Here is a 26,319-nt window from a genome sequence, read left to right on the forward strand (position 1 = left end):
CTATACTTCTTCCCCCTGGAGAAATGTATAATTACACGAACCCCATTTCCACAGAACAGCTTTTCAGCAATTTCAGGTCACGTCTCCTTAAGCATTGTGCCACCTAAATATAGCTAATTTTTTCCACTCAGGCTCCAATGCCATGACTTTGAGGCTTGTTCCCACTGTACTAAACCAGTCAGTACCTCGTTCACCTCCTAGATGCCCTCTGCCGTGTCACTGCCCCTCTTATAAGCGTCTGGAAGTGGACGGACAGGTAGAGCATGACGTGCAGATGATCTTTCCTTGGGTCAGACTCTGACTAGTAGCACTAGCGAGCCCCTTTTTGCAGTCTCTCACATTAAACCTTCCTTGCGCTTTCAGTTACCCTGAATGTTCTGGAGTTTGTCAAATGAACTAAACCTCTCCCTACCGCTCTCCCCCATATACAGAGTGATGGTAAGTGATCATTTGGATCTAAGTGCAGAGCTTCAGTCTTCACAATTCATTCTGACTACCTTGCTTACATTTTAGCTCTGGATTGTGCCCCCAACAATTCACCCGCCTTCTCAGCTCCAGATCACCCTCAAATCTGCCATGCATACTTTCTGTATCCTCATTGTGAGCAATCTACTCCAGTGATAATAAATAGTTTAATTTTCTATTGGTCATGCATATGAATGTGCCATAATCAGGTTTCCAAGATCACCCTGATTCACAGTTCCCTGTTTTGTTTTTTGTTTTGTTTTTGGTTGTTATTTTTTCCCCCACAGAACATTGTTCTAAAGGAGAATCTAGAAAAATAGAGTGAAGATATTGTTTAGAATTAAAAGCCATATGGTTTTTGATTTTTCTCTCACTTTTCAATGATATCCAATTTTATTTATTTATTTGTTTATTTACCTTATTGCTGAATATACATTTGGAATGTTAATTACATTAGAAAAGTGCTGGTTACTATGTGTTTATTTAAAATGCAGGAAGAAAATAGCTTTAAAGGTTCTGAATCCAGTACCTGTCAGTCTGCTTAGCTCTGGAAGCATTTTTTCATCGATTGCCCATTGCCCTCACAATTCCTTCCACAACGAGCCAACCTAGTGAGAAGGAAAGAGAGCCCAGGTCTGGATATTGAGGAATTCTGTCATTTGATGACAGGTTAGGGAGAGGTAGGAGGAAAACGAGGGATTGTCATATATCAAGAGCCAAGGGAACATGGTGTTTCCGGGAGGAAACTGGCTTGACCAGCAGTATCTAAAGCTACAGAGAGCTCAAGGAAAGTGAGGCTCACAGAATGTCCACTGGGTTTCACAATATGGAGTCAAAATTGACCTGAGCAAGAGCTGTCTCTACGGTGTAAAGGGCACAAAAGGCACACCTAGTCTCCTACTGAGGAGTATAGATTGAGGAAAGGGGACAGCCAATAAAATATCTATTTTTAAGTTTTGCTTTTGAGATCACCCTTCTTGCCTCTGCTGTTTTTCAAGTGCTAGCTCCAAATAATCGTATGCTTAGCGGTATATTTTGGGATGGTATATTCTGCCGTTCTTCATCTATAAAATATAGTGAAATGCTGGAGAAAGTTGATGTTCAATTTGAGATTAATAACCACAAGCTTGTGGTGAAACCAATCCTATCCTGTGTGACTTTCTCCAGCAGCCCACAGCTTCATGGGCCATAGGAAAAGCAGACACTGCAGTTGAGTTCATCCAGGGCTAGTATTTTACAGACGGGGAGTGGGTAGGACATTGTCAAGAACATCACTGAAATGGTGGAACTGGCATCTAAATTGGAGGGGGGGCGGGGAGGGAAGGAAGGTAAGCGCTGATTGGGCAAAGGAAAGGCAGCCTCCTAGAGATCTTGATAATATTGAAGAAGAAGAAGAATAGTTGGGATAATTAAGAAAATTAAAAAGATAGGTGGTTTATAGTCAAAGAGCAGAATTCTTCAATTATTTTGGGATTAGACCAGGTTGAGGTAATGGCAAAGTGCAGGGTATGACTGTAGGAGAGACTGACTGAGGTGGAATGAGGAGAAGAGCAATGAACATGGGAATATCAGTTGTTGGATGGGTCATCTTTGAAGACATTGAAATTACCTGGGTGATCTCAGGTCTTAGACTTGAGAAGAAAACTGTATGCTCAGTGACAAAATCCTTAATGACCGACTGGGAGTTAACAGCAATTCAGGAGATAACATCAGGAAGGCACATGAGGGGAGTAACTGCCTAACAATGATAAAATGGGTGGAAAGAAAAAGGTAGGGGTAGCATATAAGAACAAAAGCCAACACTGAGGAACATAGAAGTGGTACCTTTGGGGAAAACAAGATTTGAGTTAAAGCAAAGGAGGTGCAGGGAACACTCTGAGAACACAAAGATATAATGCAATTGAATGATTATGATGCAGCTATTCCAAAAGATACAGTGGGAGGTTTGGCAAGTGGAAGAGAAATGAAGAGCTGGGTCATTTGCCAGGGCAGTACATTTCACTGTGGCGGTAATGTGCTGTCAAAGACAGACACAAAGAGGAGAAGGTGTGGGATTTAGGCCTTGGGATTTCCAGATGAAACAGGTGGATTTAGTGGCAACTCCCTTAGGAGAATAGGTACTGAGGCCTGGTGGCCAGAGGGCATGGCTCACCCAACCTGAGATGAAGTCTCCTAAGAGATACAGTCTAAGCCAGCCGTGGGCAAACTACGGCCCGCGGGCCAAATGAATAAAACTAAAAAAAAAAAAAGACCGTACCCTTTTATGTAATGATGTTTACTTTGAATTTATATTAGTTCACACAAACACTCCATCCATGCTTTTGTTCCGGCCCTCCGGTCCAGTTTAAGAACTCATTGTGGCCCTCAAGTCAAAAAGTTTGCCCACCCCTGGAAGCTCATGTATGGCCAGCCAGTGACTTCAGTGCCTTGTGAGATTACCTTCAAACCCAGGATTCATTTATTCATCTGTTTTGAAATACGGGGATATTGAGGCTCAACAAGTGTCAGTGACGTGTCTGAAGATAGAAAGCTCTTTTTATAAAAATATCAAGAGTAAGGATTACCCCGATTCCTAGTCCTGTTTTCTCCCATTTTATCTCAAGAAGGTAGAAGAGGTTTGTTTCATTTGTCTACTTGCAAGAAAGCATTTTGCTTAACACCAAAAGAAATTAGGCTGAATTTAAATAGATGTTTATTTGCTGAAAAAAATTGTCCTAAATCAAATAATTCCATGATAATGAATGAAGACTGCTCAGTAGAGTTCCTATTATTTGGTAATTTTCCTTAAAACTACCCCTACTGCCTAACTCAGTTAATGTTTTACTCCTGAACCGAACAATTAGTGACATAAGAATAGGCATGTCTTGATTTAAGAAAACTTGGCCTTGGACTTGAAAGACATAAAACATAAGGAATAATTTGTTGCTTTATGAAAGGAATCAATATTTTATAAGAGACTTATAAATAATCCACTTAAATCATTAATTTATAATGTAATTTATGTATTCATTCAGTCATTTAATACTTTTATTGATTGAATTCCTACTCTATGCCATAGAATACAGTGGTGAATTAAATATACCTGCTCATGGAGTTTGTTTTAAATTTGTGAATAAGTGAGTGGCCAGCCACACAAACAAACAAACAAAAAGTGCTTTGCTGAGAATTAAAATAGGCTGATGTGATATAGAGTGGCTAAGAGACTGTCATTTAAGCTGCGATTTTAATCACATGCTCAGGACTTTATATTTCACTTTTTAAGAAACATCCAATGATATATCATTTTTTACATAGAAAGCTTTCTGTAGCCTTAACATTTGGTAACAGAGATTCATAGCTAGTTTCAGTGGACCCTTTGAGTTTTTAGAATCCGCCTCTTTTTAAAAATTTGATCAGAAATAGAGGAAATGCCATCCCCTAATACATAATTCGCAGGGCAAAATCTCATGTGTGTCTGTTTGCCTGAGTGTGGCAGTATAACAACAGAACTTCAGATTGCTTTGATCTCCCTACCCATGATGGGTAATGATTTCCTTACAGGTAGAGAAGTAACTCAAAATGCATGCCAGGTATGTAACGAACCTATTGAAATGACTTGCTAGTTATAGAATTGTTGAGGGAAATACCATCTGAGAAAATAACCTAAGATTCATTCTTATTTTTATATTTACCAGGGACTGGCATAATTCTTTTCAAGCAACTTTCTAAATAACTTTCTAAAGTTTTTAAAAATTTTACTGTTACAGATTGTGCTTTTGCTAGTGACTGTTATCTAGGCAATTATGAATAGTTTTTAGACTGAGACATTCTCTATTTTAACTACTAGTAATGGAGCTTTTACTTAATGCTCTTCACTAAATTAGAGCCTTATTTTTTGAATTCACAATATCCTACAGGTGCCTAGTTTAAAATAACATATGCATAAATTTATAAAAGAGGGTTTTATTAGAAATGATTGTAGTGATTAGAAATTTATCATAGAGAAGAAAAAACTATCAAAACGTTTTATATATATTTGATATGAGCTACGGTCTGTCAGCTAGCTATAACTGTCTGATAACAATGCAAGTGTCATATATTCACTCCCTTTAAAACTTTTTCTTTCATCCTGCAGCATGTTTTTGGCTCAGAGGAGACTCTGCTCCCTTGGCTGTAGAGCTAAATTCCTGAAGACGATTTACTCTTCAAAAATCTCCAGACTCTCCACTTCTGCTGTAGGTATCGCTTACAGATAAGTTATTGTACATATTCCATGATCTCAAAAAAGTTAACCTTTTCAGATTTTTTTTTTTTGGAAACGGACATTCTCTGAGTTACTGCTTGCCTTTCTATGTATCAGGTATAGTATTGGACCTTGTGGATTCATGATCTCATTTTATCTTTACAGAACTCTTCAAGTTATGAATTGTCACATTCCTATCTTACAAATGAAAAAGTGGAGGCTTAGAGAGGTTTAGTAACTTGTTGAAGGTCACACAGCTTGTAAGTGTCATAACCAAGACACCATACTCACCCTTGTCTAGCTCTCAAACTCTAAAGGGGAGTTTGTTTTAAATGAATGCAGGGGGGGACTCTGTATACTCAAGAAAGGATGTTATAGTGATGATAAGAACAGGCCTTATGACTTCAAGATTACAGGAAGTATGGCAGATTGAGGACCAGGTTATATGACATCATGGAAAGGAAACAGATCTTTTTGTTACTACCATAACCGTCATAAACGAGGGTAGATAACTGTGCCAGTTTCTTCAACAAGTCAGTGGCATGAGAAAAAGGGGTGTTTTGGAAGGACTGCTGTGAGATGAACAGAGGCTTAAGAACCACAACCACCAAAACAATGTGTTGACCTTGTTTAGGGACTCGATTCATTCAATCAAAATGTAAAAAGATATTTTTAAAGATAATCGGAGAAATACGAATATGTATTGGGTATTAGATGATACAGAGGAATTATTGTTAATTGGGTGTGATAATGACATTGAAGTTATATAAGAAACTGTCGATATTTTTTAGAGATATATGCCAAGTATAGATGGGTGAAATGAATTAAGGTCTAGGGTTTGCTTTAAAATCACTCAGCAATAAAAATTAAAAAGGGAAAAGATGAAGCCAATTAGGCAAAATCTTGATAATTATTCTGGGTAACATGTATATGTGTGTTTTAAATTATGTTAAATCATTTGAAATTGTCATTTTATAGGTAAAAAATGGGTAAATACCAGCAGTTCCATATTGTTCAAGCTAATAACAATCTCAACTTTTATGTAAGATTGAAATTTCATTAAAACCATCATCAGCTTCTCCCTTTATGTGTAAATACTATGATTGTCTTGGGTTCTGTCTCTCATCTTTGCTACCACCATGACTACTTAGTTCAAGCCCTCCATGCAGAGGTTGAATTCAAGGAAGTGGTACCATCACTCGGTGATCAGATTAAGGCAGGTATTAAATTAAGGCTGGGTGTGCACTTATCTGCAGAGCTCAGTTAGAATTGGCATCCTGAGCGAATCTCACTCTGTAAGTCTGGACTTTATTTGAAAAAATTTTCCAGGTGATTCAAATGTACATCCCAGGTCACAGCCAACGCCAATGCTTTATTCATATTTGCAGATTCTCTGGGATCGAATTCAGCCCTTTCCATCTTTAACAATAACATCAGAAAGTCTCCCCATTTCATCAGCGCCTTTGCAGTTACAGTGGTCACACCGATAGCCCCGGCCTGTGTGCTCAGTTGGTCGGAGCATAGTCCCATGCACCAAAGTCTTTCGGGTTCAATTGTGGGTCAGGATACACCCACGTTTTAGTTTCGACTGCCTGTCAGGGCACGAGCAGGAGGCAGAACAATCTCTCTCTCTCTCTCTCTCTCTCTCTCTCTCTCTCTCTCTCTCGTCTCCCTTTCTCTCCCCCACTTCCTCTCTCTCTAACATCAATTTTTAAAAAGTAGTCACAGTGTTCTTCTTATTAGGCAAATGATAACGCAGACTGATCAGTGTTATAGAGTAGTAGTGATAAGTTTAAGTCAAGAACAACTTACCAGAACCAGCCTGACTACTTACTTACTTTAAATCTGTTTTTACTAGAAAATCCTCCTCATCCACACCATTAATATCATTGAAAACGTACTATAGCCCTGGCCAGGTAACTCAAACTCAGTTGGTTAGAACCTCATCCACATGTACCATGGTTGTGGGTTGATCTCTGGTCAGGGAACATACAAGAATCAACCAATAAATGCATAAATAAGTGCAACAACAAATCGATGTCTCTCTCTCTCTTTCTCTCTCTCTCTCTCAAATCAATTTTAAATAAATAATATTTTAGGTGTTAAGGGAAAAAATTACTGCTGTATAGTAAGAAAAGAACCAAGACGAGCCCAGAATGAAAATCACTATCTGTCCTCTGTTTGGGAGATCACATTTATATTATCCTCTGGTGCCAGAAAGCCAAAGAACTAACTATAGATGAGAGAGGTATGGATGGATGAGTGGATGGATGGATGGATGAGTGGATGGATGGATGGATGAGTGGATGGATGGATGAATGGATGGGAGAGAAGAAAGAAGGACGGAGGAAGTTTTTGTTCTTGAGAGGTCTCATGGAGCACCAATTCCTAGTACCTAATAGTGTCACCCTTTACTAGCATTAGACCAATCTTCACTTAAGGTTTAGAGCTCGTCTGGGCTGTGAGGGGCACTGCACAGGCTTCCTCCACATCTAACTTTATGTCTCTTCTGGGTATAAGTGCCCAGTAGAAACTACCTGTCTCTCTGTCTCAAGTCCAGATTTCCATGAGTGGCCCTGATTGGTTTAAACTGACTCTGTCACATGGAGATGGAAAAGCAAATGTTTGGTAAATAAATATTTGCTGGGTTGTGTTTAACAGTGGGATACAGACAGGACTTTAATCAAAGCCTGCTAGGTTCCTTCCCATCTACCACACTTACTTTATGTCTATACTAATAGTAGAGAAATATGCAAATTATCCGTTACACTGTAACATCAGGACCGGATCTGCAGGTTGCATCCCCGCCATCTGCTCAGGCAGCTGCAAGACTCAGGGTAGAATAGGATACAATAGGAGGGGATAAGAAAGGAGAGGGAGAGGAAGGCAGGCCTGCATGCAGACAGGCAAGAAGAGAAACAGAAATACCGAAAGGGAACAGAAAAAAGACGCAGGAATGGAAAAGAAGGAAACATGGGGCTGCACACAAGAGGGGGAGTGGTGGCGGGGGCCAGGGCGGGAGCCCCACCCAGACAGGAGGAGGGCGTGGCCCCCCAGCACAGGCTGTTAGCGGGGAGGCGCCCACAGGTCCGGGACAGAGTGGTGGACGGTCTGAGGCCCTCTGGGCGGAGGTGCTCCTGCTTCGTGGTGGCAGCAGCACCTGGGCCGCACGGGCCTCAGCCACCCTTGCTGGGCTGGGCATCCCAGGCAGGAAATGGGAACAGGACAGCGGTGGGGAGGACGGTGAACACCTGGCTGGGTCTGAGCCCTGGGCTGGGGGTTAGCGGAAGCTTTAAGAAGGGAAGGAGGGAGGGAAGAACTTTATAAAGGAGTCAGTAGAGAGCAGAGTTAAAGAAGGAAAGAGGATGTATGAGTGAACTGTAGGCACTATAATGAAAATGAAGTATAGCTGTGTACTGGGGACAGATTTTAAAAGTAGGAGTCAGAAAAGAAAAAAGATAAATGATAGTGAATAATTAGGCAGGTAGATAGATATTAAAACAATGGAAGTAAGTAGAGAAGAATGTATGGGAAAGGTAGGATGAGAGAGAAAGAGGAAGGAAAAAAAGTTTTAAAGGGGAGGCGGTAGAGCTTAAAAGAATGGGAAGAAGGAAGAAATGGGGGAGGGAGCAAAGCAGGTCCAAGGGAGGAAGTGAAGAAAAAAATTAAGGTGGGAAGGAAGGAAAAGGCCAGCAGGGGAGGGCAGTTAGGGGGATCAGACAGGCAGGCAGAGTGGTTAGGGCAGGCAGGCAGGTGAGTGGTTAGGAGCCAGAGGTCCCAGATTGTGAGAGGGATATCCAACTGCCTGCAGGGATCAGGCCTAAACTGGCAGTTGAACATCCCCTGAGGGCTCCCAGATTGGAGAGGGTGCAGGTCAGGCTGAGGGACCCCGCCTCCCCCATGCACAAATTTTGTGCATCGGGCCTCTAGTTAAACTATAGTTATTTATGATATCTCCCTTCCTGGAGCAGGTCCTCTGTCTAAATCCTTTTAGGCAGTTTGGGGGAAAGTCAAAGGTTTTTCCTAAGTCTTTCTTTTCTTAAAAATAAACTGAATCAATATCCCAAAGGCATTTTTGGGGGTGGCTAACTCTGCCTCCTTTCAACTCAGTATCCTAGTATTCCAATTGTGTATTCACCTACTCTGTCAGCTGGCAGGTTTAAGGGAAACCTTGTTCCCAATCAGCTTGTTTCTCTAAAGGTTCTGATGATGGTGACTTTCAGAAAAAGGCAAAATCATGACTCATACAAATATAAAAATGAGCATGTATTAAATATTATTTTATATATGAAATGCGAAAGAACAAAGCAGAAGTTATAATCAGTTCCACGGGCAAGTCAAAAGCACGAGTTTTTATGTAATTAAGAAATTGAATTGCAAATGAAGGCAAAACCGGTTTTCCACAGATCAGAGGGAAGTCAGTCAAAACTCTTGAACCAGAGTTTGCATGCCTACCAATTACTCTCAATTTGCAAAGGTGCAAAATATCTCAAGGCCCAATTCTTGTCAACTAGATCTGCCAGGCTGTACTACATCCACTGCATAGTTTCCCATTAAGTACAATTTTTTTCTACAACGTATCTCTTTGAGGGGATCCAAATTCCTCTTTCACTCATTTGCTTAGTCAACAGATATCAAAGAGCTATAAAATCAAACACAAGTAATTGTAAAATAAATCAATTAAGTATGTGTTGCTTAGAAGTCCCAGTTAAATGTGTGTGCCTTTAAGTTCATTATAACTGGATTTTGCCCTTGCTTGTCTTAAGTCTACTGCCTTACTTTGCATTTCCCCACGTCAGTTTTCAGTTTTTCCACCATTACACATTGTTATATTTCTATGCCATCTAGTGGCAGAAGAATGCAATTTGTCTGTTTTTTAATGAGTAGTCCTACTTTGGAAAACACCCAAAATCTGAAGTAAGTCGATTTTGGATGGCTTAAGGAGCATTTTGTCCAAAAGGAGAAAGAAGACATGATTTCAGAAAACCCTGACCACTCTTTTTAATTTTTTTAACTTTTACTAGACCATTTTTAGAGCATTATAGTTTCAGAGCAAAATTGAACAAACACTACAGAGTGCTGGTATATGTCCCTGAATCCTGACATATGTAGCCTCCCCCATTCTCAATATCTGCCACCACAGTGGTACATATCAATGAACCGACATTGACATATTATTGTCATCCTATGTTCATAGTTTGCACTTTTGGTATTGAACATTCTAAGGGTTTTGACAAATGTACAATGACATGAATCCACTACCATGGTAGCTTTTTATTTTATTACTAGAGGCCTGGTGCATGAATTCGTGCCCCAGTGGAGTCTCTCAGCCTGGTCTGCAGGATCAGACCAAAACCAGCTCTCTGACATCCCCCAAGGGATCCTGGATTGCGAGAGGGCTCAGGCCAGGCCGAGGGATCCCACCAGTGCATGATCAGGTCCAGGGAGGGACACGGGAGGTTGGCCAGCTGGGGAGGGACTGCCGGAGGGCTCCAGGGTGTGTCCGGCCTGTCTCACTCAGTCCCGATTAGGGGGACCCCAGCAGCAAGCTAACCTACCGGCTGGAGCGTCTGCCCCCTGGTGGTCAGTGCACATCATAGCGACTGGTCAACCAGTCAACTGTCAACCCCCTGGTGGTCAGTGCACATCATAGCAACTGTTTGACCGGTTGACTGACCTTGGTGGTCAATGCACATCATAGCAAGCGGTTGAGCAGCCTTAGCATATCTTTAGCATATTACGATTTGATTGGTTGAACGGACGACCGGACACTTAGCATATTAGGCTTTTATTATATAAGATTTTACTGAATTTATTGGGGTGACACTAGTTAATAAAATTATATGGGTTTCAGGTGTATAATTCTATAATACATCATGTGTATATTATATTGTGTGTTCACCACCCCAAGTCTAGTCTCCTTCCATCACCATTTATCCCCCCTTTACCTTCTCCTCCCTCCCTCCCTACCTGTACTCCCCCTAATAATAATGTTTTCTACAGAGTTTTGGGGGTTTTTTTGCTTAATGCCTTTACCTTTTCGACCCAGCCCTCCAACCACCACCCCTCTGACAGCAGTCAATCTGTTCTCTGTATCTATGAGTCTGTTAGTTTTTGTTCTTCAGGTTTCACATATAAGTGAAATCATATGGTATTTGTCCTTCTCTGACTCACTTATTTGTCTTAGCATAATACTCTCCAGGTCTATCCATGTTGTCACAAAAGACAAGATTTCTTTTTTTTTTTATGTGTACATTTACACATTTCATTGTGTAAATGTACCACAGCTTTTTTATTCACTCATCTACTGATGGGCCCTTGGGCTGCTTCCATATTTTGGCTGTTGTAAATAAAGTAGAAATGAACATAGGAGTGGATATATACATTCCTTCAAATTATTATTTTGGGTTTCTTCAGATATATTTCCAGAAGTGGAATCGCTGGGTCATAAAGCAATTCCATTTTTAATTTTTTCAGATAACTCCATATTGCTTTCCATAATGGCTGCGCCAGTCTGCATTTCTACCAACAGTGCATGGGGTTCTATTATCTCCACATCCCCGCCAATACTTGTTGTTTGTTGATTTATTGATGATAGTCATTCTGACAGGTGTAAGGTGATAAGTCCTTTATAAATTTTGGATATTAGTCCTTTGTTAAATATATCATTGACAAATATGTTCTCCTGTTCAGTAGGGTTGTCTTTTCATTTTGTTGATGGTTTCCTTTCCTGTGCAAAATCTTTTCAGTGTGATGTAGTCCCATTTGTTTATTTTTTCTTTTGTTTCCCTTGCCTGAGAAGATATATCAGAAAAAAATATTGCAACAAGAAATGTCTGAAGCAATAGATTTTACGGCTTCTATTTGCTTCTAGTATTTTTATAGTTTCGAGTCTTACGGTGTTATCTCTTCCAATCCATGAACACAGTATATACTTCCACTTATTTGTATCTGTTTCAATTTCTTTCTTCAAAGTCTTATAATTTTCTGAGTACAGGTTTTTTACAACCTTGGTTAAATTTATTCCTAGGTATTTTTTGTGTTTTTGTTGTTGTTGTTAATCCTCACCCGAGAATATATTTTCCATTGATTTTTAAAGAGAGTGGAGGTGGGGGAGAGGAGAGAGAAACATTGATTAGTTGCCTCCTGCACACACCCTAACCGGGGCCCGGGAAATGAACCTGCAACTGAGTTACGTGCCCTGGACAAGAAATCGAACCCAAGACCCTTCAGTGTGTGAGTCGATGCTCTAACCATTTGGCACACTGGCCAAGGCAGTATTTTATATTTTTACTAGAGGCCTGGTACACAAATTCATGCATGGGTGGGGTCCCTCGGCCTGGCCAGTGATTGGGGCCAATCGGGTCTGTGGGAGGTTGGCTGGCCAGCCCGATCGGGGCCATCAGGACTGTCCAGCTAGGGAGAAGGGCCGCGAGAGGTTGGCTGTGAGAGCGCACTGACCACCAGAGGGCAGCTCCTGCATTGAGCACCTGGTCCCTGGTGGTCAGTGCATGTCATTGTGACTGGTCATTCAGCCATTCGGTCGTTTGGTCACTTAGGCTTTTTTATATATACTCGAGGCCCAATGCATGGAATTTGTGCAAGAGTAGGCCTTCCTTCCCCTGGCTGTTGGCACCGGCTTCCCTCAGGCACCCGGGACCCAGGCTTCCCTCTGGCCACTGGCAGGCACCCAAGACCTGGGCTTCCCTCCAGAAGGTCATCCAGAAGGGCATCAGGAAGGGCGTCTGGTCTAATTAGCATATTATGCTTTTATTATTATAGATTGATGCAATTGTAAATGGAATTTTTTTTCTTTGTTTTCCTTTCTGGTAGTTCTTTATTGGTGTATAGAAATGCAACTGGCCCTGGTTGATGTGGCTCAGTTAGTTGAGCTTAGTCCCATCCACCGAGAGGTTGCCGGTTTGATTCCTGGTCTGGGCACATACCCAGGTTGCAGGCTTCATCCCCAGTAGGGGGTGTTCAGGAAGCAACTGATTGATGTTTCTCTCTCTCATTGATGTTTCTCTCTCTCTCTCTCATAAAAAAAAAATTTAAAAAAAGAAATGCAACTGATTTGTGGATATTTATTTTGTATCCTGTACTATATTCAATTCATTTATCAGTTCTAGTAGTTTTTTGGTGGTTTATGATTCTTTATTTACAGTATCATGTCATCTGCAAATAATGACAATCTTACTTCTTCCTTTCCAAATTGAATGCCTTTGATTTCTTCTTCTTGTCTGATTACTGTGGCAAGGACTTCCAGTGCTGTCCTATATAATAAAAGCCTAATATGCAAATTGTCCCTGCCTCTGGGAGTTCGACCACTCGCTGTGACATGTGCTGACCACCAGGAGTGCCATGGAAATGGTGGGCATCAGTGACGCACTGTGACCTCTCGCCGGTTACTTGGAGGCGGGGGTGATGGGGACAGAGGTGCGGTGAGAATACAGGGTGTCCACCAAGCTCGCTCTCACTCTCCCTGCTACCCTCACTCAGAAAGCCAGGGCTCGCACGCTGGGGAAGCTCCCGCACTCTGGTGCCAGGCGCTCGGGAGGAGCCTGCCACATACCTGTGCAGCCTCTTCCGGGTGAGCTGGGCCGCAACCACCGGGTCTGCAGGGGCCAGTTGGGCTCCCCGTGGGTTTGCGCAGGAGCCGGTCTGCAAGGCCGGCCGGGAGAGAGCGTGCTGCCTGCCTGGCTTCCATGTAGCACTGCTGGGCGGCCCAGAGGCCCACGCTGTGCCCCGGCCAGCAGCATCGCCTGCACTCACCGCATCTCCATGTGGGGACTCGGGCACCGTGACTCAGGTGGAAGGGAGCATGCAGGGGCCTGGGGGCCCAGGTGCTGCCCAGGGCCCAGAGGTCAGCTGGGACCTGCCCTCCACGCCAGACGCTTGCACTTAGATTGCCGGCCAGGCCTAGGGACCGCACCTGTGCACAAACACCTGTGCACGACTTTCGTGCACCTGGCCTCTAGTGTTGAATAAGAGTGGTAAAAGTGGACACTCCTTCCTTATTCCCAAACTTAAAGGACATGCTTTTAGTTTTTGTCCATTGACTATGATGTTGGCTGTGGGTTTGTCATACCTGGCCTTTATTATGTTGAGGTATGATCCCTCCATTCCCACTTTGCTGAGAGTTTTTATCATAAATGGGTGCTGGATCTTATTAAATGCTTTTTTAGCATTGATTGATATAATCATGTGATTTTTATCATTCATTTTATTTATGTGGTATATGACATTTTTTTGATTTATGGATATTGTACCAACCTTGCATCCCAGAAATAAATACCACTATATCATGGTGTATGATTGTTTTTCAATATATTGCTGGATTTGGTTTGCTAATATTTGTTGAGAATTTTAGCATCTGTGTTCATCAGGAATGTTGGCCTATAATTGTATTTCCTTGTAGTGTCTTTATCTGGTTTTGGAATTAGGATAATGCTGGCCTCATAAAATGAGTTTGGGAGTCTTCCCTCCTCTTGAATATTTTGGAATAGTTTGAGAAGAATAGATATTAGTTCTCCTTTGAATGTTTTATAAAAATCTCCTGTGAAGCATTTGGTCCAGGACTTTTGTTTGTTATGAGGTTTGTTTGGTTTTTTTCATTATTATTACAGCATCAATTTTATTAGTTATAATGAGTCTATTCACATTTTCTGACTTTTTCTGATTTGGTTTTTCAAGATTGTATGTTTCTAGAATTTTATCTATTTCACCCAGGTTTCCAGTTTACTGACATATAGTTGTTCATAGTGTTTCCTTACAATCCTTTGTATTTCTGTGGTGTCAGTTGTTATTTCTCCTCTTTCATTTCTAATTTTATTTGTTTGGATCCTCTCGTATTTTCTCTTGATGAGTCTGATTAAAGGTTTGTCAGTCTTGTTTATCTTTTCAAAGAACCAGCTCTTGGTTTCATTGATCTTTTGTATTGTTTTTATTTCTGCTGTGATCTTTATTATTACCTTTCTTCTACTAACTTTGGGCTTTGTTTGTTGTTCTGTTTATAGTTCTCTTACATGTAAAGTTAAATTGGTTAGTTCAGATTTTACTTGCTTCTTGAGGTAGGCCTGTAATGCTATGAGTTTTTCTCTTAGGACTACTTACACTGTGTCCCTAGATTTTGGGTTGTGTTCTCATTTTCATTTGTTTTAGGGTATTTTTTTATTTCTTCCTTGATATCATTGTTAACCCATTCATTGTTTAGTAACATTATTTAGCCTCAATGTGTTTGTGTGTTTTGTAGTTTTTTTCTTGTGATTGATTTCTAATTTCATATCATAATGATCAGAGAAGATGCTGGATATTATTTCAGTCTTCTTAAATATATTGAGACTTATTTTGTGTCCCAACATGTGGTCTATCTTTGAAAATGTTCTGTGTGCACTTGAAAAAAAAATGTACATTCTGCTTCTTTAGGATGAAATGCTCTGAAGATATCAATTAAATCCATCTTGTCTAGTGTATCATTTAAGGCTGCTGTTTCCTTATTGATTTTCTTTCTGAAAGATATATCCATTAATAGCAATGGGGTGTTAAAATCCCCTACTATGACTTTATCACTATCAATCTTTCCCTTTATGTCCATCAAGATTTGCTTTATATATTTAGGTACTCCTATATTGAGTGCATAAGTATTTGCAAGGGTTAGATCCTCTTGTTGGATTGATCCCTTTATCATTAAATAGTGTTATTCCTTGCTCTTACTATAGCCTTTGTTTTAAAGTCTATTTTTTCATATCAAAGTATTGCTTTTTTTTCATTTCCATTTGCATGAAATATCTTTTTCCATCTCTTCTCATTTAGTTGGTGTGTTTCTTTCATTCTAAGGTGTGTGTCTCATAGCATTTGTATTGGTGTTGTTTTCTTATCCATTCAACTACCCCAAGTCTTTTGATTAGAATATTTAAGCCATTTACATTTAAAGTTATTATTGACAGGAATGTGTTTTTTGCCATTTTATTCTTTTAGCATTTTTTATAATATTGATTTGGTGGTAACGAACTCATTTAGCTTTTGCTTGTCTGGGAAGCTCTTTATTTCCCCTTCAGTTTAAATGGTAGCCTTGCTGGATAGAGTAATCTTAGTTGTAGGTCCTTGTTTTTGATCACTTTGAATATTTCAAACCTTCTGGCATGAAATGTTTCTATTGAGAATTAGCTAGCAGTCTTATGGAATCTCCTTTCTAGGTAACTACCTGCTTTTCTCTTGCTTCTTTTAGTGTTCTCTTCTTGTTTTTACCTATGCCATTTTAATTACTATGTGTCTTGGTGTGGGCCTCTTTGGATTCATCTTATTTGGGACTCTCTGCACTTCCTGCACTTGTATTTCATTTTTCTTCACCAGATTAGGAAAGCTTTTTGTCATTATTTCTTCAAATATGTTCTCAATCCTTTGCTCACTCTCTTCTTTTCCTGGTACCCCTATGATGAGGATGTTGGTATGCTTCATGTTGTCTCAAAGTTCCTTAAACTATCCTCATTTTTTAAAATTCTTTTTTTCTTGTTGCTGCTCTGATTGGATGTTGTCACTACATTGTCTTCCAAATCACTGATTCGATCTCTGCTTCATCCAGCATACTATTTATTCCTTCTAGGGTAGTCTTCATTTCAGATATTGTATTCTTCATTTCTGACTGGTTATTTTTTATGGTTTCTATGTCTTTTTTTTATGGTGCTGTAGTTCTCACTAGGATCCTTGAGTATCCTTTTAACCGTTCTTTTGAACTTTATAACTGGTAAATTATTTATCTTCATTACATGTAGCTCTTTTTCTGGAGATTTATGCTGTTCTTTCATCTGGGGTGCGTTTTTTTATCTCCCCATTTTGACTGCCTCTTTGTGTTTACAGTGGGGCCTTGACTTATGAGTTTAATTCGTTCCGTGATGGAGTTCATAACTCAAAATACTCGTATGTCAAATCGCTGTGAGATTCGCTGCGCCAACTAGCAGTGGGGTATCTGAAGCTGGCTCGTAACCCGAATTTTTTTGAGCCTGCAACTCAAAGCAAAAAATCGGCCGAGCCGAAACCGGTTTGGCTCAGTGGATAGAGCGTCGGCCTGCGGACTGAAAGGTCCCAGGTTCGATTCCGGTCAAGGGCATGTACCTGGGTTGCAGGCACATCCCCAGTGGGAGATGTGCAGGAGGCGGCTGATCGATGTTTCTCTCCCATCGATGTTTCTAACTCTCTATCTCTCTCCCTTCCTCTCTGTAAAAAATCAATAAAATATATTTTTTAAAAAAAATCGGCCGAGAGCTGGCTCATATCTCAAAAAAAACTCGTTAGTCGGGACACTTGTAAGTCAAGGCCCCACTGTATTTCTATGTATTAGATCTGCTATGACTCCCAGTCTTGGTAGGGTGACCTTATGTAGTAGTTGTCCTATGGGACCCAGTGGCACAGTTTCCTTAATCACCTGTGTTGGGTGCTCCAGGAATATCCCTAGTACGTGTTGTGTGGGACCTCCTGTTAAAAATGAGTCTTGCTGGGCCAGCGTGGTTTAGTGGTTGAGCGTCGACTTATGAACCAGGAGGTCAGGGCATTTGCCTGGGTTGCAGGCTTGATCCCCAGTGTGGGGTGTGTAGGAGGCAGCCAATCAATCAATGACCCTCTCTCTCCTCATTGATGTTTCTATCTCTCTTTCCCTCTCCCTTCCTCTCTGAAATTAATATATATATTTTAAAATGAGTCTTGATTGCTATTGGCCCATTAGTGCATGGGGTCAACTCTCAGGCTGGCTGACTCTGAGGATCAGTCCCGATCACAGTGTATGAGCAGCTGTGTAGGTGCTGATCACACTAAGTTAAATTTGCCCTCAGCAGGGCCTGGTACCTGCCAACATCTCCCTTTGGATATGTCACTTGTGAAGCTAATTGGATCCTGCTCTAATGTTGTCTGAAGCTAGCCACTGGGTGTGTTAGTTCTGGGGCATTTTGGGAGGTACGCTGCTGTAGGTCAATGCTAGACGCTGCTTATGACTGGCCCAGGGCAACCTATTTAGAGCTACAAAGCAATTTACAGTTTGTGGCTGTCTCTGCTTGGCCTGGGTGGGTACAGGAAGGATTAAGCTGCACACCAAGGCTGCCTTTTACCAGCACTGGGCCCAGAGGAAGGTCAGCAAAAGTCTCAAGAAACCCAAGATCCACTTCTGCCTGCCTCTGCCTGCCAGCTGCCTGTTAGACTCAGTCACTGAAAGATCCTCTGGCAGTACTCGAGTGAATGAGGTAGGTTCTCTGTGAGTCACCAGGTAGGGGATAGTGGTGTTCACCAGATCTATACAGGTTCAAACTCTGTGCCAGTGCTAGGTCTCATACCACTCAGCAAATATCCTAGGGTATACCCAGTCTAGCTGCCACTCGCTGGGAGGTCGCACACCTTTTTGGTGGGTAGGATCTCAGGGAATCATCAGGGTGAGGCCAGCAGAGTTTTTCAGGCCCAAACAGACCAAGATTTGGCCATGTGAAGGGAGGGTTCCATACCACACAGGCATGGAGAGAAAAATTTCCCCGTCCTAGAGCCCATAACTGCCTGTTCTGGAGCCTGGTCTTAGCAGTGTGGGGCCACAGGGAAGCAGGAGAGGGAGAGATGCTGGTCAGTGGTTATGCCATTTTATATTCTTAACATGAATGTATAAGAGTTTTAAAAGTTCTATATATATACTGAGTAAATCTTTTATAAGATGTATGTGTTGTAAATACTTTCTCCTGATCTGTGGCACACTATCCTATATAATAAAAGGCTAACATGCAAATTGTCCCCTTGGGAGTTCGAACAGGAGACCAGAGTTTGATCACTCGCTATGACATGCACTGACCACCAGGGGCCGGTGCAGAACATGGCAGGCAACCAGCAGCGGGGGTGGGGCACTGAGGAAGTGAGGGAAGGAGAAGGCGGGGAGGCCGGCCAGGCCTAGGGTCCCTACCTGTGCACAAATTTCTGGCACTGGGCCGCTAGTTTAAGAGATATTAGAGCCACCAAATGATATTTTAGGGGAGGAAGAAAATACAATTTTTTCCTCTACCCTGCTATGTTTTCTGGCTGAGGCTCTGCAAATTAGACTGACAAAAGTCAGGTTAACAAGAGTAAAACAGAGTTTTACTATTATTATTTACTACTAACATGTGCCTGGGTGCATACACAGAGGAGAACTCAGTGATGAGTCACTCTAAAGGGTGGTTAATGGCATCCTAACAAAGAACAATACATTTGTAGAGACAGGACAAAACCAAGGAAATGGATTTCAGAATGGTAAATAAAGTTTGTTTTAATAAGGTTTGTGATGTAAATTCCTCCAATGCTTAGCTGAATAATAAATAGTCTTGAATATTTAAGTGTGTGTTTGTATGTATACCATCAAACTTTATATATACTTAATATATATATACATATAAATGTACACCATCAAACTTCATATATATATGATACATGATCAACCTAAAATATTACCTACCAGTTAAAAGTAAAAATTTTATGACTAAAATATATATATATCATACATTATCTATTAATATAAAATTCCATAAAAGTAAGTCAAAAGTTATTGTCTTTGGTTAGTTTAGATTGATCTAAATGACTATAATATTGAACATATATGTCATCTTTCTTGTGCCAATTAATACTTATGTTATAACTAGAGGCCCGGTGCACAAAATTCGTGCACTTTGGGGGGGAGGAATCCTCAGCCCAGCCTTTGCCCTCTCCCAGTCCGGGAGCCCTTGGGGGATGTCCGACTCCCATAGAGGCAGGAGAGGCTCCTGCCACCACAGCTGCGCTTGCCAGTTGTGAGCACACTGACCACCAGGGGGCAGCTCCTGCATTGAGCGTCTGCCCTCTAGTGGTCAGGGCACATCATAGCGACAGGTCCACCATTTGGTCAATTTGCATATTAGCCTTTTATTATATAGGAATCTATAATAATAAAAATGTAATATGCTAATTAGACCAGACGTTCTTTCAGACGACCTTCCAGACAAAGCTGGGGCTGCAAGGGAAGTCCGGGTCCCGGGTGCCAGAGAGAAGCCAGTGCTGGCAGGGGAAGGAAGACCTACTCTTGCACCAGCTTCCTTCTGGCAACCAGGACCCGGGCTTCGCTTAGGCCGCTAGCAGGCACCCAGGACCCAGCCGTCTCCCCTGTGGCTGCCAGCAGGTGCCTGGGACCCGGCTTCGCTCCGGCCCAGCTTGGTCCGGAAGGACAGAAGGACGTCTGGAATGACTTCCGGTAAGTCTAATTAGCATATTAACCTTTTATTAGTATAGATAGGGCCTTCACCATCCATATCAAACTTTAAAGGAAACAGAGCAGACACCATATAATTAAGTGCACAGTAGATTCACAAAACCTGCAATTGCAAAACACTGGGAAGAACAAATATCCCAACAATAGGGAAGTGAATGAGCAAAGTGTGATACATGATCAACCTGAAATATTCCCTACCAGTTCAAAGTAGAAATTTTATGACTAAGAAAATTTATAAAACATTTATGATGCTTTTAAGAGAAAGGCAAAATATTTTTTAAAATATATTTTATTGATTTTTTTACAGAGAGGAAGGGAGAGGGATAGAGAGCTAGAAACATCAATGAGAGAGAAACATCGATCAGCCACCTCCTGCACACTCCCCACTGGGGATGTGCCCGCAACCAAGTTACATGCCCTTGACCGGAATCGAACCTGGGACCCTTGAGTCCGCAGGCCAATGCTCTATCCACTGAGCCAAACAGGTTAGGGCGCAAAATATTTTTTTTAGAGTGATTGCAACTATAAACAACTATCTTTTAGAGCTAAAAGATAATAAATGATTTGGCTACCCCAGCAGCCAGGCACCACATTAAAGGGTTGCCCATTATGCAGATGCTCACTTTCTGTTCTGTCCTTGCCTTGAAGTACTTGAATCCATCTTTTCTCACTTCTAATTATTACCTTCAGCTCACAGGCCATTAACTGTGTTATTTCTGTTTCTGGCTTTTACTCGCACTCTTTATCTCTCTTACACTTGACTCATGACCCATGCTTCGGAGATACCAACAGCCTTGATTTCCAAGGCTTCAGCCTATCCTTTGAGAAGACTTTGTACACCTGTTCTATCCTACCTAAATGCATCAACTCTTACAGGAAGAGTCTTCAAAATATATACAATTGAAACCTAAGTGTGCTCGGGTCCTATAAGAATGGGTAATAGTTTTTCCTTCTTTCCAAACTTCCCTTGTTCCAGCACCATTGCAGTAAACCGTTAAAGACTTTGTAACAATAACCTTGTCTCATGTCTGCCAAGAGTGGCATCTAGTGGTGATTTCATAGAACTACATTTTTTAGCCTAAAATAAAAAGGCTTATTATTTCACTGGAAGTTTGTGTTTATAACACAGTAGAACAGTATATGTATACCAGGAGGCAAAATCCACTTTATAGAATTAGCTAATCCATAAATTATACAGGCTCTATAGATGTGTCATTTTACACCTGGGGCTCATAATTCATTCTCCATAGGATTCTAGGTTTATTTTAATTTCCTAAAACTGGATTTACTATGGAAAGTAATTCTTAGACTGTGAGTATTCGCACCAACTGCTAGGTTTTGATGCCTTTGGACATGTGGGGTGTCTTACACATTTTCACCACTGTAGTAGTTTCCTTGGGATGTCTTAGCAAAGTCTCAGACTAAGTGGCTTAAACAACAGAAATGTATTCCCTCACTGTTTTAAGGATAGAAGTCCAAGATCATGGTGTTGGCAGGGTTGGTTCTTTCTGAGGAATGTGAGGAAGAATCTGTTCCATGCCTCTCCTCTAGCTTCGGGTGGTTTGCTGGCAATCTTTGGTGTTCCTTGACTTGTACACACATCACTTCACTCTCCACCTTATCCTCATGTGGCATTCTCCCTAGATGCCAATCTGTCTTCAAATTTCCCCTTTTTGTAAGGACATCAGTCATACCCTAATGACCTCATCTTATAACAACTGCAATGGCCCTAGCTGGTTTGGCTCAGTAGATAGAGCATCGGCCTGCAGACTGAAGGGTCCCGGGTTCGATTTCAGTCAAGGGCGCATGCCCGGGTTGTGGGCTCAATCCCAGTAGGAGGCATGCAGGAGGCAGCCAATCAATGATTCTCTCTCATCATTGATGTTTCTATCTCTTTCCCTTTCCTTTTCTCTCTGAAATCAATAAAAATGTATTTTAAAAAACAACAACAAAAAAACATTGCTATGAGAAATGTCTAAAATTAAAAAAAAAAGAAAAGAAATAAAACCTTTATGTTTTAAGCCACCACAATCTTGGGGTCATTTGTTACTGAAGCATAAATTAACTTAAGCTGACTATCACAATAAGTACCTAACTTAAGCTAAGTATGTGGGTTTTTTCATTCATTCATTAGCTATTTGTTGAAAACTTTCTATGTGATAGGCATAGTACTATATGTTGTACACTGTAACGGTTAATTTTATGTCAAATTAGCTAGGCCACGGCACCCAGAGATTTGTTCAAACACCAGATTAGCTGTCTCTGTGAGGCATTTTTCAGATGAGATGAACATTTAAATCAGTAGACTTTAAAGCAAATTGCCCTCCATAATGGGGTGGGCCTGATCCAATTAGTTGAAGGCCTTCAAAGACAAATCCCTGAGGTCCCTCCCTCCCCAGGAAGAGGGAATTCTACCTGCAGATCCCCTTCTGACTCAAGCTGCAGCATCAACTCTTTCTTGGGGCTCCAGCCTGCAGGGTTGTTCTGCAGATTTTGAACTTGCCAACCCCCACAAATTGCATGACCCAATTCCTTAATATAAATCACTATATATGTGCACATCCTATTGATCCTGTTTCAGAAACCTGATTGATACAATGATCAGTGAACAAACTAGCAATTGTTCTCATAGAGCCTACAGTCTAAGGAAGGATACAGAAAAATAAACGAAAAAATTAGTGTTTTGTAGTAAATGCTGGAAAGTACTCCATTTAATAGGAGCACATAGGAGGAGTGCTTAACCCTGACTTGGAGAATCATAAAAGCTTTCTGTAGACAATAAAGTCTAACTTGGGAACTGAAGGTGGCAGATGGAATAGGAGTTAGGTAAGTGCAGGGCCGAGCTGGTGGGGACCAGGGATTAGATTGAGTATAGAACATGTATTCTCATATTTGGGGGATTTTGTTGCCCCAAAGGGAGAGAAAATTGGTGCTTGGCAGGTGAAATAAACCTTAGCTATTACAATGTTTTGAGACCATGCAAACAAAGCTCAACTCTGTGTGACAAAATTTTATTCCTTAATATTTAATGGGGGAACTGGGGAGATGATTAGAACAAATGCCTCAACTGTCTCTTTTGTGGAGGGGGCACTTATGAAAAAGACCTTAAGAAACATTGGTATAGAGAGACCAATTTGGGTAGAGGAATGATCATCTGTGGAGCTCTGGAAATGAGAGAGAACATACAATATTTGAAATATTGGAATGGCTGAGGCAGAGAGTTGGGAAGGAGCAGAGTCAGGGAGAGTAGTGAGAGGAGGCTGTTCTAGCCACAAATTTTACAGAAAAGTCAATGTGAAAATGCATTTCCTCTCACTTATCTAAATAGTTTAAGTAAAATTGTGTCAAAATTATCTACTGCAGACTGTGCTGACTTTTTAATATATGAATCTGTATTCTGTGTTTATAGTCACTGAATGAATTACTGTTTTAAACATTTTTTTCGAGATGGCAGAGGACAATTGTTAAACTATCTTTTTCTATCTATCATTCTGGGACTTCTTAGTTTTATAATTATAGCCTCTAGAATAGCATCACGTGTGTGTGGGTACTTAATCATGATGCTCTTCTGGAAGGCACATTAACCTCTGGAGAATTTGCATGTGATTTACCTCACTGGAGTTTCAAAGATTAAAAATATGAGAGTGAAAAGGTATTTTTCTTGGCTCCATTATTGGGAATAGAATGAGAACAATGGTCTATTTAATAACCATTATCATTATCTTCCCCACAGATTGAAATAAAATTACTTTAATATTCTATTAGGATAATCTTTGCAAATATGCTGCCAATCATTTTTTTTTATTTTCAGCAGCTTGTTAACAATGAACTCAAAGCTAATTCAATGCTTTTGAGAGATAGTATAAACTTAATTCTAGAATCTAAAGAGCTAAAGAATTGAATGCTGTACTATAATTTTAACTTTGAATATTTTTCTTTTTTTTAAGGGGCCTCTGGCAAGTTATTCTCTGGTGTGTGTTTTTTTAACTTTGAATCTTTTTCTATGACATCCCTAGCCTGCTCAGTGTTAAATAGAACTAATTTGATGTCTAATATAATTTTTTTCTTATTTTTGTATTGATTTGAGAGAGAAAGAAACATTGATGTGAGAAACATTGATCGGTGGCCTCCCTCACACACCGGGACCGGGGATGGAGTGTGAATCCTGGGTATGTACCCTGACCGGGAATTGGTGCTCAGGACGACATTCCAACCAACTGAGCCACACAGCCAGCATTCTAATATAATTTTTTAAAGAAGCAGCATTCTTATAATTTCTTTAAAAGGTCGTGTTACGAAAAAGACAGTACGCGGAAATAGTTCTGAGTATGTGTTCTGGAATCAGCCTGCCTGGCTTCAAACCCTGAGTTTCATCTGTTTCGGTTTAGATGTCATTATCTTTTATAAACGTAGGCAGATGTGTACAGTTATGTGATCTTATCCTCTCTGTGATCTTATCCCCACTTTCCTCACGTGTAAATTACGGATACTAACAGAACCATTACATGGAGTGGTTGTGACTTTTACATGAGGTAATTATGTAAAAACACTTAGAACAGTGCCTGGTACATACACAGTCAATTACATTAGTTGCTGTTATTATTTTGTGATTAAGTAGTTTTAAAGCCATTTGTTGAGTGCTTCCTGTGTGTCATAGGAGAAACTTACTTGTGAAACTGTTAGTACATCTTACCTAAAATGAACCTCAGACTCAAGGTATTTTTTAAAACTGACTTTATTATTATTCTCTTTAGTACATTTCAGGTCTTTAAGTTGTTTTATTTTTTAGGAAAGGATGGTACTTTGGCTCTTATGTGAGATTATAGACATCTAACGTGTGTAAGAAAAAGCACTCCTTAGGACAGTAGGTGGGAGATGAATTCCTCTTCAGAATTTTTTTGTTGGAGTCTAGCATTTATACTTATGGTATTGTTTTTTCTAGGTTGACAGTTGGGTAAAGAGTTACCCATGAAATTCTGGCATTTTAAATTTTTGATTAAAGAAATTTAAACACCTTTTTAATATTTATACCTTTCAGAAAATGTCTTTGAAATTTAAAAATGCAAAACGAATTGAAGGCCTTGATAGTAATGTGTGGTGAGTACCTTAGAATCAACAATAATACTTTGGTGAGTTGTGTGTTTTTTTCTACCGTTTTTCTATCCCTACTTGGAATGTTTAGCCTTGTCTCAATAAACAAAGGAATAAATCAACTTATTTTAATTCATCCATTAAATGGAAATGGAAGGAAGTTAATGATGCATACACATGTGCCAAGCGCTGTGCCAGGCACTAGAAATAGGCAGAGAAAAGACAAATTTGGTTGCTGCCCTCATGGAACTTACCGTCTAATCCATGAACTTTTCTTATTAGCTCTAGTCTTTAGCAGTTAATAGGAGAACCTAGCAGGGCTGGTATGATTGAGAAAAATATCTATATGATCAAAGTATGTGTATCATGGAATTGAGATTTGTAAGAAACGTTAAGTTTATTTGTTCAGCTATCTTTTTATTAAACGAAGTCATTTTGTAGATGATAAAATTTTTGTTGAGAATTCGTTTTTTAAAAATCTAAAGCAGGTCTTATTTTTAAGTTTTATAATAAGATTATGAGGTATAAAAAGTTAGCTCTTAATTATAGTGCTTATTAATATTAGCATTTTTATTTTACTTTATTTTTTTTTCTTTATTGATTAAGGTATTTCATATGTGTCCTTATCCCTCCATTGCTCCCCCCACACACTCATGCCCTCAACCCCCTGGTGTCTGTGTCCATTGGTTAGGCCTATATGCATGCCTACAAGTCCTTTGGTTGATCTCTGATATTAGTATTTTTTACCTTAGGATTGAATTTACCAAGTTGGCTGCAGACCCCTCTGTTGTGAATCTTGGCCAAGGCCTTCCAGATATACCCCCTCCTCTATATGTGAAGGAAGAATTATCAAAGATTGCAGCAACTGATAGCCTGAATCAATATACACGGGGCTTTGTAAGTATAGGAGGACCGAGTGGGGTGTGAGCTTGTAATTTATATTGTATTGTGTATAGACAGACTCCTCTCACTTCTATATAATTGGCTGTCCAGGACCAACTGTCCCAACCTGATAACCAAGGAACCCCTCCCTTTCCCTTGTCTGCTAGGATGAGCTGTCCCCTACTTCCAGCTGTGGAGGAGCTCTCCCCTACTTCCAGCTGTGGAGGGGCTGCCCCTTCCTTCCTTTGCTGCTGTTGGAGAGTGGTCCTGTGGCAACAAGGGAGGGAGAGTATTGTTGAGACCTGTGTTTCTTTCCCATTACCACCTATGCAGACTCAGCACTGGCCTCTTACTTATCTTCTATTTCCAACTACTTTCTTTCTTCTACTCTACCTCAGCCCAGCCCCCAGCCTTCTGT

The 26,319-nt window shown here is 40.6% G+C and overlaps 1 protein-coding gene across 1 annotated transcript in view; it reads left to right on the plus strand.

Moving 5' to 3' along the window:
- KYAT3 (kynurenine aminotransferase 3) overlaps positions 1 to 26,319 on the plus strand; it is a 63,249-nt gene that overhangs the window by 741 nt on the left and 36,189 nt on the right. The window contains exons 2-4 of the mRNA XM_081087814.1: positions 4,580 to 4,679; positions 24,967 to 25,025; positions 25,772 to 25,916. Coding sequence (XP_080943940.1) covers positions 4,581 to 4,679; positions 24,967 to 25,025; positions 25,772 to 25,916 — 303 coding nt within the window. The 5' untranslated portion in view covers position 4,580. The remainder of the gene's footprint in view (positions 1 to 4,579; positions 4,680 to 24,966; positions 25,026 to 25,771; positions 25,917 to 26,319) is intronic.

Source organism: Myotis nattereri (assembly GCF_964212035.1).
Source record: "Myotis nattereri genome assembly, chromosome: 3".
In the NCBI taxonomy this organism is placed as follows: domain Eukaryota; kingdom Metazoa; phylum Chordata; class Mammalia; order Chiroptera; family Vespertilionidae; genus Myotis; species Myotis nattereri.